Source organism: Tursiops truncatus, chromosome 16 (assembly GCF_011762595.2).
Source record: "Tursiops truncatus isolate mTurTru1 chromosome 16, mTurTru1.mat.Y, whole genome shotgun sequence".
Taxonomy (NCBI): domain Eukaryota; kingdom Metazoa; phylum Chordata; class Mammalia; order Artiodactyla; family Delphinidae; genus Tursiops; species Tursiops truncatus.
The window spans coordinates 63148321-63168754 of NC_047049.1; the positions used below are offsets into that span (position 1 = coordinate 63148321).

At 37.0% G+C, this 20434-nt stretch overlaps 2 protein-coding genes across 13 annotated transcripts in view; one reads left to right on the forward strand and one right to left on the reverse strand.

The window, feature by feature from the left end:
- Positions 1 to 20434, forward strand: part of RUFY2 (RUN and FYVE domain containing 2) — an 82796-nt gene that overhangs the window by 41921 nt on the left and 20441 nt on the right. For 3 of the 10 annotated variants that reach the window (XM_073793546.1, XM_073793545.1, XM_073793548.1), the window contains 2 exons: positions 4390 to 4444; positions 10474 to 14043. In XM_073793546.1, coding sequence (XP_073649647.1) covers positions 4390 to 4444; positions 10474 to 10755 — 337 coding nt within the window. In that variant the 3' untranslated portion in view covers positions 10756 to 14043. Of the gene's footprint in view, positions 1 to 4389; positions 4445 to 10473; positions 14044 to 20434 lie in introns of those variants that run through there. The other 7 variants (XM_073793544.1, XM_033842226.2, XR_004522608.2 and 4 more) reach the window with 7 other exon arrangements.
- Positions 13978 to 19255, reverse strand: HNRNPH3 (heterogeneous nuclear ribonucleoprotein H3). 3 transcript variants are annotated; one of them, XM_019936199.2, is made up of 9 exons: positions 19127 to 19255; positions 18461 to 18599; positions 17812 to 17951; positions 17223 to 17309; positions 16820 to 16935; positions 15655 to 15790; positions 14824 to 14919; positions 14657 to 14749; positions 13978 to 14278 (listed from the first exon to the last, which is right to left on the reverse strand). In XM_019936199.2, exons 1-9 carry the CDS (start codon positions 19236 to 19238, stop codon positions 14202 to 14204), a joined length of 996 nt encoding a protein of 331 aa, XP_019791758.1. In that variant the 5' UTR covers positions 19239 to 19255; the 3' UTR covers positions 13978 to 14201. The 3 variants fall into 3 exon arrangements, with proteins under 3 accessions (XP_019791758.1, XP_004324496.1, XP_033698122.1); XM_004324448.4 differs by having other exon boundaries at positions 17767 to 17951; XM_033842231.2 differs by lacking the exons at positions 17812 to 17951; positions 18461 to 18599 and having other exon boundaries at positions 19127 to 19249.

A 20434-nucleotide genomic window follows, 5' to 3' on the forward strand; every position in this document is an offset into this window, starting at 1 on the left:
TTTTCCTCCAACTAAGTAGTCATTGACCCTTATTAAGTTATGAGTGTGCCAAACCAAGTAGACAGAAGAGTTTAAATATAAAATAGAAAGATATGAACTATTAAAAACAAAGCCAAACAGCAACTTTAAAGATTAACAAATAAGGGTGTAGATTGGAGAGATTTTTTTAAAAGTTCATTTTAGTAAGTGTTAGCTCTAAACATTTTCCAGTAGATGAAATCTAAGACTCTTGTTTAATTTCTTCCAGTCAGAGAATTCAGAAGTTCATTTAATATATTTCTCTCAGAACAAAAGTCAAATTTTCAAAATATATGGAGAGAACTTTTTCAGACTGTTCTGAGAAGGAGCCAGCATTTTGAAAAGTGAATGGTATTTGATGTTGTCTGGAGTTGAGGCTTGACTTCATGCATTGTGGTTGGTTCTGTCACAATGAAGTGTTCCTGGGTTTATATGAAGACAAGAAGGAGAAATGGCGTTCTGTCTTTCTCACATTTTCCTCCTTATTCCACATGGTCTGTGTTTTGGATTAGCTTCATCTTTGTGCCCTGATTGAACATACTGTCAGCTATCTAGGGTAAACTCTGGAGTGTTTAATTTAGTATTGAATGTACCACTGTCACATTAAAAAAAAATAGTGTCATTTTTTTTTTTAATACAAAAAAGTAAAAGAAAGCCACAATGACCCATAAGCCTATCACCTATATAAATCCCTTTGATGTCTTATATGGTTAGAAAATTCAGAGAGCACCAAAAGGGGACTTCCCTGGCGGTCCAGTGGTTAAGACGCTGCGCTTCCACTGCAGGGCACATGGGTTCCATCCCTGGTCAGGGAATTAAGATCCCTCATGCCATGCGCAGCGCGGCCAAAAAAAGACAAAGAGCACCAAAAGGTATAAAATAAACAGTTGCCTCCCTCCTCCCAAGTATCAATCCCCAAAATTAGCTAACCTCAGAACAAATCCATATATGAGGATTTCATTATATATATGGATATGATTAACTATATATATATGTCATATATATCTTTTGTAATCATTAAACTGAATAGAAATCATACTGGAATGGAGACTTAATTGCTAAAGTTGGGATTCCATTAGGAAGTCTTGAGAACGATTACCAAGGGCATAGTAAAGAGTAGTTCCCTGGGACTTCCCTGGTAGTCCAGTGGTTAAGATTCTGTGCTTCCAATGCAGGGGACGCCAGTACGATCCCTGGTCAGGGAACTAATATCCCACATGCTGTGAGGCTCAGCCAAGAAAAGAGTAGTTCCCTAAAACCACAAAAGGAAATACCAGCTCTCAAAAAGATAAAGATGTTTTTGTTTCTACAAAGAACAATTTGCATTATGATTTCAATAAGCAAGATTTTTATTCTAATCTGGCATCCATTCATTGATCATTTTGAGCCAGACCAGGTGCTGATTTTCCATGTATTCATCCGACACATACTATGTGCCAGGCACTATTCTAAGTGCTAGGGACTCAACAGTGAACAATCCCCACAACAAAAAATATATTTACATTTATTTAAGATCATAAAGGTTTAATATGAAAACAGGTTAGAATAGTAAAACAAGGAATGTGTATTACTTTTCACCCATCTCCCACTCAATACTAGAGACTTTATAGTTGTATTAAAGGCATGATCACTTAGATGTCCAGATAGCTGAATTCAGAATTTCGTTGTTTTCCTTTTTCCTTTTATTCTGGTTCATTGATTCTCAAATTATAGTTTTTTGTTTGTTTGTTTGTTTTTTTGCTGTACGCGGGCCTCTCACCGCCGCAGCCCCTCCCGCTGCGGACGCGCAGGCCCAGCGGCCACAGCCCATGGGCCCGGCCTCTCTGCAGCATGCGGGATCCCCCCGGACCGGGGCACAAACCCGCGTCCCCCGCATCGGCAGGCGGACTCCCAACCACTGCGCCACCAGGGAAGCCCCTCAAGGGTTTTTCTGGCTACTAAATTTTTCCCTTGTATACTGACTTCATACCTAATCCCTGTGTAACGGCACTGTATGCATGTTCTTTTGAAGTTTGCTGGTTTGTGTGTGGGAGGGGGGGGTAGGATTTTTTTGTTTTTTGTTTTTTTTTTTTACTTAAGAATATGAGTTAAAAAAAAAGAATGGGGCTTCCCTGGTGGCGCAGTGGTTGGGAGTCCGCCTGCCTATGCAGGTGACGCGGGTTCGTGCACCGGTCCGGGAAGATCCCACGTGCCGCGGAGCGGCTAGGCCCGTGAGCCATGGCTGCTGAGCCTGCGCGTCCGGAGCCTGTGCTCCGCGGCGGGAGGGGCCGCGGCGGTGGGAGGCCCGCGTACCGCACACACACAAAAAAGAAAGAATAAAAAAGAAATTACCAGGACTCTTCCAAATGTAGTATTCTGTAAATGCTATTCTTTCCATATAAAGAAACTTAAAGATTTTTTTTCCTCAAAGGAGGAGTTTCAGGATTATCAGAGGCTTGTACAATTTATGGATGTTTTCCTATAGTGTCATAATTGTATCACATTTATTACATTCTCATGTTTTATTTTGACCCTTCTCTATGGTGTTTTCATTCTGTGGAAATATTTTCACAAACAAATACATATTTCTAAATAGAATTTAATTAAAATTAATAATATAGACATCTGTTCCTTGTCTGGGACAAGGAAAAGTTGTTCTTGTACATTGTGTTTAGTGGAACTGTAACTGATACTCTTTAGGTACTTTGGCAATTCTTATCAGAGGGGGCAAGCTTTTTAGAGTCCATATTTATGAATAGAGGCATTTTAACCAGAAATATATCAATACCAGTAAATTTTCATATAGAAAGTATTTCTGTAGTGAATGCCATTAAGTAAGCTCTTTTATTCCATACTTAGTTTTTCTATATAGCAGTGACTGTTTTGGCCAAAATTCCCACCAGCATCAATTTTCCTTGGATACATTTTGTAGATGTGAATTCAGCCAAGAAAATTTGATTAGTCTGTTAATATTTTTATACTGTGTAATTTTACATTGATTATTCCCACTGTAAGAGTCATTATGCACCAGATAAAAGACTAACACTTTGTTTTTATGTCTTGGAACAGAGCATTTGTAGGGCAAAGCAAGTTTCCTAATGTTCTGCTTCAGTAGCAGAGACTTTAGTATTTTATGTACCTTTTGATCCAGTAATTACATTTCTAAGTTGTTATCCTAAGAAAAATAATACAAATGTTTTGGTCATTTCAACTTTAATGAACAATTTTGTGGCAAAAAAACTTGAAACAAGTTGAAAGTTCAGCACTGGATAATTATATAAACTACATACTTCATATTCTTTTTCATGATATACCATGTAACCATTTAATATAATGATGTGGCAGATAGTTAATAACAAGTCAGTAGCTCTAAGCCTTTCAGGATATATTGTTAAGTCATGTGGGAAACTGTGTAAATAATTTTTCCATTTGAAATACACATACTCATTGATATTTAGAGATTATCATCTCTGGGTAGTGGGATCACAGATAATTATTGTTATTTATAGCCTGTATGTTAATATGTATTTTCAAAAGGTGAAAAACTATCACAATTACATCTTCCTTAATATTTCCACTCTCACTTACCACTCTTTTGCATCTGCTAGAGAAATAGTGTTCATAATGGTTAACCTGTCGGCTTTGGGTTCTCAGAGGACCAGGGTTTGAATTGTGGCTTCCCCAGTTACCACCTAAACTTCAGCAGGCCTCACTTTTTTCATCTTGATAAGTGTTTTTGAAGACTAAATGACATTATGCATGCAAAGTTTATAGCATAGTGTCTGGTACATCATAAGCCTACAGTAAATAATAGCTGTCATTAGTAGTCATAACCACATGAAAACACCAATATGCTTTTTTTTTTTTAATTTATAAATTTATTTATTTATTTTTGGCTGCGTTGGGTCTTCGTTGCTGTGTGCAGGCTTTCTCTAGTTGTGGTGAGCAGGGGCTACTCTTTGTTGCGGTGCCCAGGCTTCTTGTTGTGGTGGCTTCTCTTGTTGCGGAGCACAGGCTCTAGGTGTGCAGGCTCAGTAGTTGTGGCTCACGGGCTTAGTTGCTCCGCGGCATGTGGGATCTTCCCGGACCAGGGCTCAAACCCATGTCCCCTGCATTGGCAGGCGGATTCTTAACCACTACGCCACCAGGGAAGCCCAATATTGTTTCTTTAAAAAAGCAAATTTTAAATCTCAAAACTATTTTTGCTTTAGGACATTTTGGAAATATAGGAAAATATTAAATATAATCCCACTAGCCAAAGAAGGTCATTAGAATAATATAGTATATACAATTTTATATCCTATGAAAATTCAATACCTTTCTAATGAATTACTAGATGGTCTATATTTTAAAATGTGTACTGAAATTTGGACCTATTTATAATCTTTTTAGATCAAAACTTAAAATAGAAGATATAAAAGAAGCCAACAAAGCATTGCAGGTGAGTGTAAGTATTTTCCTCAGGTAGGAAGGTATGGATATATGTGAAAGTCTCCAGTAAAGGTAAGGCCCTGTGTACTATTATTGAATCCTGGGATATATAGAAGCAGAAGCAGTGAATGGGGAGCTTGTAGGATGGGGTCCATCTCTTCCCTATACCTCTAGAACACATTATTAAAATTCCTCATGTTGGAAATGACCTTGGAAATAATTTTCTCCACTTTCCTACAAAGTGTGGCAAGATAGAGTGAAATTGCATTTGAATTTGATAATCCTTAAATTCCTGTGCTAGTCTATTACTTACTAGTTTTTGACCTTCATCAAGTAAATATCCCCATGGAGTCTCAGTTTTCTCTTCTGAAATTGGCTTATGATTTTGCATAGGGTTGCTTTGAATATTGAGTAAGTTAATGTATGTGATAGTGATTTGGTACAATTTATTAGTATATGGTTCTGAATGTATCTGGATGCAAGAATCTCTTTACAACACAGGAGAAAATACAGTCCCTGTGCGAGTACTTCAGTGGCAGATAGCTTCCTACTACACAAGCTACCCATTTGGTTTATCAAAGTGTTACATGAAAGTAATTTAAAAAGTCCAATTGTACAAGGAAAACTTAAAAAAACAAAACGGAAGCAGTCTCTTGTTTTCACCCTCTTGTCCCTTATCCACCCCAGCTCCTGCCACCAGAAGGAGGCTACTTTTAATTCCTTTAGTTGTTTCTTCTGGTATTTATTCCCCTATTTCTTAAGTACTATTTAGACCTATCTATTGCCTCATTAGCATGGTGGATGAGGAGTTTTGTTCAGTCTCACCCTGGTCTGTCTTCTCTTCACTGCCCTCCCAGTATAATTAAGTAAAAGTTTTTGTGACATTTATTTACTGTGTATTCTTCATTATGACTATTTAAATATTGTTCCTTGCCGGACCAGGTAATATATTGCAATTATATTTTCTTTCTTGAACTACTTTTTATTTCCTCTGGAGTTAATATTTACTCTCCCCCTACCCGCCCCTTTAAGTTTTGTTATATTTGAGCATCAGAGTTTTCTTATACTTTCAAACAATCTGTAAAGTGCTTCTTGATAAAAGGTTTTCACGTAGTAAAATGAATCGGGTAACTGGTTAGTTTTCTTTTTCCGTCGGAGTCATCCCTTCTGGAGTCTTTTCTTTACTGCTCCTGTCTGGTCTGGTCACTCTTTTTCTTTTTTTTTTTTTAATAAATTTATTTTATTTATTTATTTTTGGCTGCTTTTGGTCTTCGTTGCTACGCGTGGGCTTTCTCTAGTTGCGGCTAGTGGGGGCTACTCTGTTGCGGTGCGTAGGCTTCTTTTTGCGGTGGCTTCTCTTGTGGAGCACGGGCTCTAGGCGTGCAGGCTTCAGTAGTTGTGGCGCACAGGCTTAGTTGTTCCGCGGCATGTGGGATCTTCCCGGACCAGGGATTGAACCCGTGTCCCCTGAATTGGCAGACAAATTCTTAACCACTGTGCCACTAAGGAAGTCCCTGGTCTGGTCACTCTTGTCTTGGCATTTCCCTTTGCTGCCATTCGTTCTTTCAACTGTTTTGGGGTTTTTTTTTTTGGCCACATCACTCGGCTTGTGGGATTTTAGTTCCCTGACCAGGGATTGAACCCTGGCCCTCTGCAGTGAGAGTGTGGAGTCCTAACCACTGGGCTGCCAGGGAATCCCCACTGGGCAGTGCTTCCTTTAGTAGCCTCCTAGGAAATGGTGAATGAAGATAAAGATTTTATGAATCTGTATGCCTTTATTCTGCTTTCACACTTTTTTTAGGAGATACGTAGGGATGTCTGCCCAACTGTCATTTTTTAAACTCTGTAAAATTTTTTCACTGTTAAATATATATCATATATGCAAAAGAGGACACATATAGTATAACTTAAAAACACTGGCACAGGGCTTCCCTGGTGGCGCAGTGGTTGAGAGTGTGCCTGCCGATGCAGGGGACACGGGTTTGTGCCCCAGTCCGGGAAGATCCCACATGCTGCGGAGCGCCTGGGCCCATGAGCCATGGCCGCTGAGCCTGCGCGTCCGGAGCCTGTGCTCTGCAACGGGAGAGGCCACAACAGTGAGAGGCCCGCGTACCGCAACAAAAAAAAACACTGGCATACTCTGTTTTAGCTTATAATAGAACATGTGTGCTCCCTGATTGCATTCCCTTCCCTGTAGTAACAGTCCTCTACGTTTTGTTAATCATTATGTTGTTTTTCTTATAGTTTTATCATTCATGTCTAGCTTTAACAAAATATTATCCAGATTTCCCTGTTTTTATATGTATGAAAATGGATTTATATGTGACTTTGTCTTTTTTTTTTTTTGGTCCTTGCTATTGTCCAGTTGATGGGTCTGGAACAGCTGTCCTACAGTTTCTCACATTTCAGATTTTATCTGATTGCTTGTTCATAGTAGTCTTAAATTTGTTACTCTATCCCCTTATTTAAGCCTGTAAACTGGAAATTAAATCTAAAGGCTTGGTTGGATTCAGGTTCAGCCTTCTGTGAGACGTTTTTTATTTCTGCTATCATATTTTTAATATTCAGCAGGCTCTTTTTTTAAATTAATTTATTTTTGGCTCTGTTGGGTCTTTGTTGCTGTGTGCGGGCTTTCTCTAGTTGCGGCGAGCGGGGGCTACTCTTAGTTGTGGTGCGCAGGCTTATTGTGGTGGCTTGTCTTGTTGCAGAGCACGGGCTCTAGGCGCACACGGGCTTCAGTAGCTGTGGCTCGCGGGCTCTAGAGTGCAGGCTCAGTAGTTGTGGCACACAGGCTTAGTTGCTCCGCAGCATGTGGGATCTTCCCGGACCAGGGATCGAACCCGTGTCTCCTGCATTGGTAGGTGGACTGTTAACCACTGTGCCACCAGGGAAGTCCCTCAGCAGGCTTTTATTCGCTCATTTTTCCTTTTTAAAATAGCATCCTGTTATTTTATCTCTGAGGATATTCATTATAGTTTCTTTAAAGTTTTATTTTGCTACTTCCATTCTGTTTCTTCTGAATTCCATTCTTGGGTTTGTTCTTTGGTTGGAGTACCTCATGCCCCAATCTTTCCTCAAATGTTGGATAATCTCCCAATTTCAATAAAAGGCACAAAAAGAAAATCTTGAAAGCCCTGTGTTGGTTAGGTGGATGGGGGTGGGTTGTAATAGACTGGTAGGCCTCAAGCATAGAAAAATCTGTTAACTACCGAACTGATGGGTATCCTTTCTCAATGTTAGTACCTACAAGACTTCTCTCTGGGGCAGTTGACTTTCTCTAGAGAAGGATCCTCTAATATCCTGTTAGGAGGGTTTAAGCTGTGTGGCTGACATTCTGGAACTGGGCAGAGAAAAATAGCCATTTGTTTGCCGAGCAGTAGCTTTCTCCCTTCTAGTTTTGGCTCTGCTTGTAAACAGCTTTGTTTCGTTGAGGAAGCTACTTCAGCTGTCTGGGTGTCAAGTTTTGTTATTTGTAAAATGAAAGCTTGAAGGTGCTGATCTCTGAGGTCCCTTCCAGCTAATACACTAGGCTTACCGTACAGTGTACAGCTTTTCTCTTTGGGAGAGGGGCAGGGTAAGTTCAGTCAAATTAAAATAAGTCTGGAAATAAAGTTGGAAGCTCAACCCTGATGTCAGAAGGTTACTTCTGAACCAAATGATACTGCTTGGAAATCTGCTTCACATCAGGCTCTCCATCCCTTACAAATATAGCTGGGCAGGAAGCAAAGTTGCTTCCACTAGGTGGCTTTGGGACATTTGGCAAATCACTTTCCTTTTTATGGTGTTCTTCAAGTTGGATTGAATTATCTTTACGGCCCCATCTTGCTTTAAAAGAAAATTCCACGATTCAAGTCATATGACTCTGCTGGTGTGTCTGATATAAGCTGTCTAGGCTTTCCCTTTTCTTTTCTTTGTTTTTTTTAAAACCTTCACTTCTTACAATCCTGTGTTCGAAGGAGCCTTAGACTGCCTGAAGTGCAGTAACCCAACACCGTTTGTCTTACCTCTGCTATATCAGATAATAGCTGCTGGTTAAGACTGTGAAATAAAAACAGCTGATATTAACCTTGTGACCTTGATCTGTGAATACTTAGTCCTTGTCTCACTTTCTTCAGAGAACTCTGTCAGGTAGAAAAGGCTTTCAAGACAACTCAGGCTTTTGAGAAATATGTCTGTGGGCTCTTCTGCTTGGAAGACTTTTCTCTCATTAGCTGGTAAAGGTCTTATGCCTTAGAGGTACACTGTTGTAGGTGGCACTTGTTCCATCTCCCAAGTGGTAATCAGATATACTTGGTTCTTTAGAAGCAGTGGCAATGTAGCTTAGCCTGGGCTGTTTCTGAAAGGGAGATGTGATGAGATTAATCAGAAGCAGAGGACTCATCTTTCACTTAGGTCTTCTTGAAATAAAATGGGCACCACCTAACAAAGTTGCTTTCATAGGGGAAAAACAAATGCTTTTTCTAGCCAAGAGCTTGGTTAGTTAAGAATGGGTCAAAATTTTCCCTCCAAATTCTTCAATAATTGTTTTCAATTTAAATCAACGACGACAACAACAAAGAAAGAATGGGTCAAGTTAGAAATTTTAGGTATCAAGTTAACTTCCACCTGTTCGACACTACTTATATTTGCCACTAAAGTTTACATAGTAACTATTAAATTTGTGAGTTACAGAAGGTGAGGGAATTTAATAGCAGTGTAGAACTGAATTTAAGGTGAAGTCTTACCTAAAATAACGAAATCAATCATCTGATTTCCAAAATCTCTTCAAATTTTGTGGATTTGCTGTATATAAGGTATATATACATAATGCCAGACTCATGCATTTCACATAATGAAAATTTATCCTTAAGTGTTTCTGGACTGGATATTCTTTAGGGTTCTTTCCTTTTTTTTTTTTTTGTTTTTTAAGTGTAAAGGGGTTTTTTTTTTAAATTATGTGTAACACAAAGTTAAGTCAATAAATTTTTAAGGAATTTCACATGTTCTGATTCTTTCCACTGCCAGTTACCTTAGTTCGTCCAAACTCATAATCTTCAAGATAAAATAGCCCTTTCAAAAATAAGTTATCATGTGAGTCAGCCCACAATTCTTTTAGTTAGGCTTGTTTGATCTCCAATGAAATATGGACACACTTCGGGCTTCCTGGTGGCGCAGTGGTTGAGAGTCTGCCTGCCGATGCAGGAGACATGGGTTCGTGCCCCAGTCCGGAAGATCTCACATGCTGCAGAGCGGCTGGGCCCGTGAGCCATGGCTGCTGGGCCTGCGCGTCCGGAGCCTGTGATCTGCAACGGGAGAGGCCACGGCAGTGAGAGGCCCACGTACCACAAAAAAAAAAAAAAAAAAAGACACACTTCAAAATTCCCCTCCTGTAATCTTTGGGATCCAATTTCCTCAAGCGATTTACTTTAGGACCATGTTTAGTGTCAGGAGATGGATCTTCCTGGTTCTGAATTTGACACCCTCTAAAAATGTATTAGGTTCAAATCATATTCACTCCTAAGCCATCACACCCTAGAACAGATCATTGGGATATGCCAATACCTAAGATAAAAAGTTTGACTGTTACATTTTTCATAGTTTACTTGGCAGCTCTGTTTTGTAGTTCTTTCCCACAGATGTAACAGGTAGTTCTATGAGTAAAGGAAACCACAGTTAATCTATGAGGCATTTCCAACGATGTAGGTTTACTAGGGTTCTTTCCTTAAAGAGAATTACTTTCCACAATAGATTTTTGTTAAAAACATGTCATGTTAATGTTCAAATATTCTGTTGTAAAGAGAATAAAATGAACCATGACCCAGTTTCACTATTTATCAATATATGGCCAACCTTGCTTTATTTATATTCAACCCACATCCCTTCTTCCTCACCCAGATTATTTTGAAGCAAATTCCACACTCGTTAAATCTACAACTATTTCAAAGAAAAGGACTCATTTTTGGTTAATCTACGTATCTATTCCTATAAAATGCTCTTAGTTGAAAATATTTTCACATGTAACTTTGTTACCAACTTGAGCATTAATATTTGTATTTTTCCTACTAGGGACTGGTTTGGTTGAAAGACAAAGAAGCAACACATTGTAAACTTTGTGAAAAGGAATTCTCACTCTCTAAGAGAAAGGTAAGGGAGATAGGAAGTGAGTCCAAAAGTTATGTTGCAAATATGGCTAATTTTACTCAATTTTTTTCTCTGATTTTTCCATTTAATAGCACCACTGTAGAAACTGTGGGGAAATTTTCTGTAATGCTTGCTCTGACAACGAACTGCCTTTGCCTTCTTCACCAAAGCCAGTACGGGTTTGTGATTCCTGTCACGCATTACTGATTCAAAGATGCTCATCTAACTTGCCATAATACTCCAGAACTAAATTCTTATATATGAAAAGTATCTACGATGAATGTTATGTATGAACGTGTATACAGCATATTAAGACTGTCCCTCTTAAGCAGCTTTCAGACAGCATTGGTACCAGTTTTACTGTACCCATATTCAACTCACGGGAATTATAAATTGTATAATTTGACATTTCCTCCCCCACTGTAATTCAGAATTTGATAGGGCATGCTTTACAGTAACTTTATCCTAATTCCTGATGTAGTAATCATGTTAACTCTTTTCTTAATGCCATTGAGAGGTCAGATAGCATAGCTAACACATTTGCCTTATTTTGTAAAGACCTTAAAAATAGGGCTGAATTCAGATTGTTTGATTCTCCAGATTGTCAAACTGATATTTGATGGTGCCTGTAATTTTCTTAATGCACTTTAAAGCTTCACAGTTCTGAAAAATTGGAAATGCACATCTTAGAAGCATTTATATTTCAACACATTTTTCATTACCTTGGTAAGATTTCACAATATTTATTTGCTCTGCCTTCCTCTGCCCATTTTGCATTAGAAAAGGCCTTCCTTCTCTAAAAAGTCCATGTGACATTTGCTGATAACTTTCAGATAACAGTGCGTTACAGAGGTATTATTTTGCCTGAAAACTTTTTATTTTGAAAGTAAGTTAAAATTCCATATGCATTTCTTAGGGAGGACTCACACCCCCTTTGAAAGTCAAAACATAAACCCTTCCCCAGAAAAAAATGTAGTAGCAGGGATTACAGGCTGATTTGATTCTCCCCTAAGCATTTAAGAAGTCTAAAGTGCAATAAAACTTTGCTTTTGATGACAGTCTTGAGTAAAAAAATTCTGTATTGTTTCCATTCCAGTAACTTTTAGGAAGCATTACACTGTAGCAGTCTACTACTACAGTATATGTACAGAATAAAATATTTACCATTTACTGAGCACCTCCCAAGCCAGGGCCTAGGGTAAAGATGTAGTTTCAGCCCTGCCATTAAATTCATATTTGAACTATTTCAAGCATGAACGTCAATAAACACTAATCCTTGCCATAGCAAGAATTTAATCCAGTTACCCTTGTATAATTAACCATTTGAACAGCCTCAGCACTTGGGGTTCTACTTTTAAGCCTAATTTAAATCATGCACTTTAAGTCTGAGAACCTTTTAAACATGTCATAGGTATCCACATTACTCCTAAGAGCGCTAATGAATCATGGCTACCTCCCTCCCAGCTAGGATATGGTTGCTTATTCTATAGAATTGTTTCCTCAGAGCACATTCTTCCATTGAAGTTTAAAATTATTTAACTTTCTAAATTGCCAAAGTATGAAACCATTGTTTTACTTTCAGATTTATCTTCTCCCTAATCCAGTTTTCAGTGTTCAGTTAGAACTGACATACTGATTTATAGGTGGTCCTTAATGCTCTGATAGGAATATTTGAGACATGAATTATATTCTTGGAACTATTTTGTACTGATGGGATTGGATTAACATTTTTATGATTGCTGAAAATGAGAATAAGCAAAAATGAAAAGTTTCAAATACTGCTTTTTATAACTGCTTAAATTTAAAATGTGATTTTCTTAAATTCCAAGGCTGGTTTCATTCAACAAATAAACCATGATTTTTAGTCCCCCTTTAAATTCTTTGCCACTCAAAACTCATGTCATCACCATTGATTTGGGCTTTTTGTAGGCAGGCTTTTATGACAGTAATACAAGTTGCTCCATTTTGTTTTGACTTTTATCTAGAAACCATTCTACTAATTTTGGATTTTATGTTACAGAACTGTCAATTTGTACTTTGTGAACTTCACATACCATTCCCTCATCTAGGAGTACTACCACAGTAATGCTATCATGGTGCCAAGGAATTGTGGTTGTAATTCTTCTATCCACAGTTTTAAAATGTGAATTTTATATAACAAATAAAAGATTTGAAAAATTACCCCCCTTTAGAAGGCGTATGTTTTAATAGGGTAATCCTGGGGAAATAAAAGCACGTCATCTTTTTAAAAAAAGTGGTATGAGCCTAGTACTTAAATAGGTAATTAAGGGAGTACAGGCAATAAGATGAATCACTACTCCAGTTGATAGGCTCCACTTACGTTATCAAGCTGCCTTCTCTAACAAGGAGAAATCATTCCTTAGGCACTCTGTCTAATCTTCAATTAGACATAGTACCTTCTACCAATTTGATTTATAATCAGTAACTGACACAAAGCATTCTAGGACAGACGCCATTACTCTTATCTCCCACAATGATATTTATTACATTAATAACATTTCTAGCAAAAACAAGTAACAAGTTCAATAACTGAATTCACATTGACAGGTTTCATTTTGATCCATTAGCCAATTTGGAAAAAAGCCATATTGATCAAAGGGATTAAAAGTAAAAAAGCACCTTTTCCTTGCTACATATAATTTTTTAACACAATGGCTCTAAAACTCCAAACATATCATCAGATGCAAAATCCAATCTCAAGACTCTCAAGACATGGACTTGTGTCTTACATTTTTTTTTTAAAGTAGTCATCTATACAGTTGTTATTAAAAAACCATATGCTTTAACTACTGGGCTGGAAACTGAAAATACATGTGTGAGAATTAATTATACTCCATGGTAAATTTCTTTGTACTTGCACTGAATGCTCATGTCACTGAGAACCTTAACTTAGTCTAAGACATTTTGAGAACTTACAACTATCACTTTTGGGTAACATTTTTTTGGTACGTCAGTCAAGTGCTGAGGGGATTTATTCTAAAATCTAGGGCTAGAATTTAAACTTTAAACACTCCCATCTGCAGGTAACACAATTATGAATATTCACATAGCCAGATACCTCTTAGATCATTAACATTTCAGAGCTATGCCTGATAAATGACTTTTGAAAAAGAATAATATAGAATTAGCTGAATTTATACTCCTGAAGCCACCTAAATTCATCTTTAAGGTTTTATATTTACAGTATTGTCAAGGAGAAATTATTAAAGAGTTACACTAATTTTTTTGCAAGCTCTATTCTAGATGTCTGCTTATTAAGACTTGTAGTTTATGCAGAGGTGAACCACTGTCCTCTAAGATTACACTAAACTACTTCTTGTACAGCTAATAGTAAAATACATCAACCCAAATCTTATGAAAGCAGCACATCCTCAGGAATAGCTAGTATATAAAAAGTATCAACATCAGTGGTTTGAATATAAAAATTTATTTTTTTAAGTCAAAGTATGCAACAAATAAAACCTACAGAAAACAGATTTTCCCATCACAATCTGTTGCTTTACCAAATAATAGTTTGAAAACACATTCCTTCAGTCATTATAAAGTTCTTAAAATACAAAAGAAATTAAATCTGTAAGAAAGTCTAGTAGACCAGATGCTGTTGTCAGGATTTTTATATCGGTGGTTATGCTTCAGTACATCCCACGCCATCCACCTCCACTCATGCCACCTTGCCCATAGTAACCGCCACTGCCTCCACCACCACGGCCTTAGGGAAAAAAAGACATTAAGAACCGTTTAGAAGATATAAATGCATAAGATATTAAAAATATATACAACATTGTAAATACTCCAATTAAAAAAGAAAACAACAAAAAAAAGGGACTTCACTGGTGGCACAGTAAGACTCCACGCTCCCAATAGAGGGGGCCCAGGTTCAATCCCTGGTCAGGGAACTAGATCCCACAAGCATGCTGCAATTAAGGAGCCAGTGAACCACAACTAAGGAGCCCGCCTGCTGCAACTAATAAGGCCCAGCGCAACCAAATAAGTAAATATTTTTTTAAAAAAGAACAATAAATGAACTTTAACTCTGCACCACATAAGGGGACTAACACAAACTGAACCAAAGTAATCAGACACTTACCATAACCACCCAGGCCATCCGGAGTACCATATCCTCCACTGTAATTGTTCCCCATTCCCATTCTTCCCACAGATCCATAGCCTCCCTGATTATCTTTAAAAAAAGAAAAAAAGTTTGAGACTGATTGCTAAGTGTCTAAGTCAGCTTATTTTAAAAACTTTACATACCCATTCCATCTCTGCCATAGGCTCCCATTCCAGAACCTCCCATTCCAGAGCCGCCTCCAGGAGTTGAATTCAAGAAGAGTTCAATGTATCGATGTTCTTTAGGGGAAAAAAAGTAATATGGAAGAAAGGAATGATGGATCAAATTTATCAGCAGAAGTGTGAAAAGGTTGAATGGCTGATATTAACTTGAAAAAGTATGCTTGCAAATTCCTAGTGGAGTGACAAAGTGAAGGCCAGATAGGACTAAAATCTAAGTTTTGTTCAAACTGTTCAAGCTTGAACAAGTAACAAGTGTTTGACACCTCAGTTTCCTTATCTATAAAAGGGCTGACATTATTTTAGAACCTGCTGGTATACGTCTTAAAAATATATTCCAGGCCCATTCATAATACTGAATTAGAATATTGAGGGTAGCTTGAGGGTAGGGTGTGGAACAACTTATTAAGTATCAAGTGACTGATGTGTGGCCAGATTTGGGAATCACTAGTGGAGTTTAAAATTTAATGGCTTAAAAACAGATTTGATGACATGCAGGAATAACTTACCCAAGTTATCAACGAATATGTTAAGAAACAATTTGCAAATGGCACAGAAACTCGGGCAAGTACAAAAAACATACTTATTTTTTTCTCTTTAGTAACTTAAACTCTAATAATCTGTCAAGTATTAAGAGTCTGAGAAAACTTCAATAAAAAGCCCCCTAGAAAGCCACTGAAGTCTGAACTTATTAGAGGCCACATGGTTTCAGGCCCCAGACTGCTAAGAGTTACCTACAGATCCCAGAACCTCTTACATTTGAGGAATTACAAATAAGAAAGTTATACCACTTACGCATGTTATTCTTATCTTTAGACATGGCAGCTACTGCATCTTCATGTGTCACAAACTCTACATCTGCTTCTCCTGTTGCTCTGCCATCAGCTCCAATATCAATATGCACTCGGATTGGATTTAGTGGTGAGAAGAACTAAAGAAAACACTTATTTTACTTTTCTATTTAGATTACTGAAAGCCAATTACCACACACTTTGGTTTTAAGTATATTAAAACAAATGAAAAGAAGAGATCTCTTTTAAAATAAGCCAGGGGATATTAAATTTAAAAAACATTTCTAAGTTAGAGAACAGTTTACCTTAAACAAATGAAAAAGCCATATTTTCCTTACTATACTGAGAGGGAGAAAAGTAAGCTCCCCTAGCCCACTCCCAAGAAAGGTATTTCAAAATTGTTTGAAAAAAGTCACCTGAGACTGACATATGCAGAGAAATTGGGTGTTAAATGACTCAGAACAATGGAGTCTGATAAACCTACCCACTGTATATGCAGAGCTCCCAAAATACATCATTTAGTTCTAATCACAAGTTAGCCAGATTTAAGTGACCCCAAAAGGCACCTGGAACTTAGTCCAATTGGTTCTCAGTAAGATCAACAGCAAAATTTTTCTTTAAGTGCTAGCTGATACATAAATACCCTCAGCTTTGTAGGCCACTGGGTCTCTATCACAACTACTCAGTGACTGACTTGGCCCCATGGGCCGAAATTTGCTGATTCTCTAACCAATTTGAAACAAACCAGTTTCAAATCAGTAATAGCAGCATCTACTATCATTATTTTCAGTTCAATTTCTGATTATCACATAAGCCTAGAAAGCTAAACCACACCACTAAAACTTACTGACTTATCACATATTTACAACACTTTCAAAACGTGACACAAGGAAAATCTTCCAGTCATCACCACTCTGCTCGTCAGTCTTTCACGAAATTATTAACTGGACTTTATAAATGTAGCTTTTAACTTGCTTGAATCTTATGTAGGCTGGCACACAACAGACACACATTCATCAACTAGTGAAGGTAAGGACATATGTATTTTCCTATTAAAGGGATTTTTGACATTAAAACTAAAAAGACAAAGATGAGTACATTAAAGAGTTTTAAAATTTAGAGACTATGATTATGCATAAAGTCACTAATAAATTACTAAAATTACTCACATTAGCAATGTCATTTTCAGTTGCACGGAAAGGTAATCCCCTCATATGTACAAAATGACCACCATGAAAACCTGAGCTTGCATCACCAGCTCCACCATAGCCATGTCCTCCCATACCTAGAGAATAAGATTTCCAAAGATTATTTCTTCCCTATACACACCTTTTCCTATTTACACCCCTTTTTTGGACAATCCCAAGAAATCTTAATACTTATAGTTGTTCTAAATATCAAATGGAGAATTTTCCTGTAAGTATACATCTGTATTAAAGCCCTATGCAGGAATGCACTGAAATATGCCTGAGTTGACTTTTGTATACAAGTCACCTATATTACCACTAAGTGCATGTAAAGCAAATACTGAAATTCACCTAAAAATGACTATGTCTTTAATATATATTTTACCTCTTCCATCTCTCATTCTGTCATCGAAGCCATCATTTCCATAGCCATAATTATTATAGCCACCATAGTCATCAAAACCTCCATAACCTACATAATTTAAGGAGAAATACACGAATAAGCTTTGAAGAGACAAATTCTATAACCCAGTTTACAAAAGCATGTTTTGTGGCAAGCAGTCTGGCAACTCTGCCCTCCCACAAAGTTTGCAACTTCCAACTTAGTGCATATGAAAAAATCAGTTAACACTTAGTGGAAATTAAAAATATGAAAAGGATCCATTTAGACATCAAAATTAATTTTCACCCTGATGCCAAACAGAAAATGTCAAAACGTAACAATCTTTAAAAAATTTTTGTGTTAAGTAAACCAGGTGCCAATATGTGCATCAATCAAGTCCCATAGCTGGCCATGGGAATCCATCTTTTCATGAACAGGTTTTAAAACCTAGTAGGTACTGAATTACTGCCATTTCTGTATTTCTTGACAAAGTGTCAGGAACATTAAGAAAATGACAACAGAACCTTTGTTCATTAGATACACATACCACCATCATATCCATCACCTCCTCGTCGCATTCTGTCATACATACTTCCACGCCCAGCTCCATAATAACCCCCTCTTCCTCCTATTGGTCTATCATATGGTCCCGGTCGCTGGCCCAGCAATCTTCTTGGTGGATCATAAAATCCTTTGATTTCACTCCTGCTACTTCTGAAGATCTCAATATACCTATTTGAAAATGGTTTAAGGTACAGGTTTCAGCATAAACGTACTAGAGTAAATAAAATATTGGGCAAAATGCAGTAAGTTTTTCTACGTCTAGATATAACCCAATTTAAATTGCCTAAATACACCAAAAGTTAACATTTTTTACACCTACAAACTTAAATAATTAATATTTAAGTTTTACATACAAATCATTTGAAAACAATTCACAAAATATAATTTTAAGCTTGTTTCCTTTAGTATGTAATAGGTGTTTAGAGAAAACAGTTGATTATACAAAAGCATTTATCAACATCCTACAAAAAATGGAAACAATCTAATTTTAATTTAAGCAAACTATTATAGCATTAATTCCCCACCCAAATCTGTAGTTTCCAAGTTAAATTTAGATAATTATCAATTCTTTTAAACTACCCCAGAAAAATGTTACTGTTACCCCCCCATTTAAGCAATAGTGACCCACAACCCCCAAAAATAAAAATTTAACACCATCCCAAACTCTCCATCCCCACCTGTGCCCTATTCTTTCCTTGTGTTTCCCCAGAGCATTTTCTGCTATCTCCTTTGAAGCAAACTGCACGAAGGCCTCCCCTGTGCTTCTCCCCTGGTAGTCCATCGTCAATGTTATCCCATTTGGCACGATTTCCAACCCTTTAACCCAAGGACAAATAACCCCATCAAGGGGAACAGTGTTAAAGGCTGAAACATTCCCATCTGAATCAAATATTTAAAACAAGTCTAAACAAAACAAAACAAAAAAGCTTAGTTTTCCCATCACCCCATAATATAAAAGGAAGATTTTTTCAAATATTATTGGATTACATAAAAATTTCTCTGCAACCAATGTCTTTTAAAATTACACACACACTCTAAAAGCCCACCTAATATTACATGGAAAAAAAAAATCAAACTTAACTATGCTCCATATGCTAATTCATGATTCATTTCATCACACATAATTACTCTCAATTAAGTTTATTGCGTATTAGTTAGGTTTTATATATTTTTACACATTCTGTATTGAATATTAACTGGAGCACATTTCGTAACTTAATACATTAACCCAGATATACTCAAATCAAAAAGTCCCCCAAACAAATGGGTTTTACAAATTAAAAACTGAGTAATAGAAATATAAAATTAAAATACTACTAAACTTTGACTAATACTAGAGGTACCTTGAAAGAACTGAACTATTTCCTCTTTGCTGCAACCAAATGGCAGTCCACGAAGTCGTACTGTCCCATCACTAGCGTCATTTGGACCATTATGTTTCATAACCCAATCCATCTCAATACCGTTTGATTTAAATGCTATAAAAAATAAACAAGCACATAAAGCAGTCAATCAAAATACACTCTTGCCAGAGGTACTGAAGAAACACCTCTCAGTGGGTGCACAACAGGAAATGTTAACTATGGTTCAGTGACTTCAGTGACAGCATCACGATACAACGGTACAACACCTTCTATTTGGGGGTAGACAAAAAGACTGCGAAAAGGCAGTGAAACCTGAACCCCCCCCCATCAAAGTACTGAATTTCTAAGTATCAAATATTATATATTAACCAATTTTAAGAAAACTTACATAATTCCATCATCAGTCTTCAAACTCTATTTCTTCACCCTGTCATCTTAATGTCAACTCTAGCCTCTTCCTCACATCTCAAATTTTCCAGGTTTTATTATTCACTTCAATAGTTATGCAAATTCTTTAAAACTTAATTACCCAAAAGTTGTACATAGTACCATCATTCATTCACAGTAAGAGCCTAAGTCACAAGTACAATGAGTATTCTCCTTTGATGTTGGAAAAATGGTATTAAAAGTCTCAACTTAATAGATGCACTATAATTCTCAACACACCAAATTGTTTTCGAAGGGGGAAAAATTCCTATCTGTGTTTAAACCTGATTTAAACACTCCCCAAAAGCAAGTTTTACAATTACTGAGTTAATTAGGCTGACTTTTTAAAACTGAGATAAAAGGGCACTCAAAAGTGAATGGCTTTCAGTTTTTTGAAGCCACCTGTTTAGAAATTATTGAAGACAGTAATATTAAAAACCAGTTTACTCACTACTTTAGACAGAACTTTTTAAAAAGTAATGCAATCACATTCAAAAAGTATTAAAAACGGTACCAGACACCCTCCTTCCCCCCAAAAAAAAGAACCCATCCACCAAATTCCCTTCCCAAGAGACAATCATCCTTTCTTTTAAAATTCCCCAACATTTTAAAGAGGTTAATGCAGAAGTCCTTCAGCTGCAGAAACTTACCACATCTTATAAATTTCACTATGCAGCTGTAGGAATCCTACTCACCTGAATATTTCAAACCTTTCCCTCACCACCTCCTCCCCTGTAAACAAAACAATTTGTTCACTTGACTCCTTTAAGCTTGAGGATTATATTTCATATAAACAGTATTCACTAATATTTAATTTCACACAATCTAATTATCAGTGCAACTGTTAGGGGTAGCATCTCA

Coding starts and splice junctions, on each gene's coding strand:
- HNRNPH3 (XM_004324448.4), bottom strand. CDS start 19,238: ATGGATTGGGTTATGAAACATAATGGTCCAAATGACGCTAGTGATGGG. Junction 17,952..18,460: donor AAGGAAAGAATAGGGCACAG/GTGGGGATGGAG, acceptor ATTTTCAAATAG/GTATATTGAGATCTTCAGAA. Junction 14,279..14,656: donor GGATGGCCTGGGTGGTTATG/GTAAGTGTCTGA, acceptor TTTTTCCCTAAG/GCCGTGGTGGTGGAGGCAGT.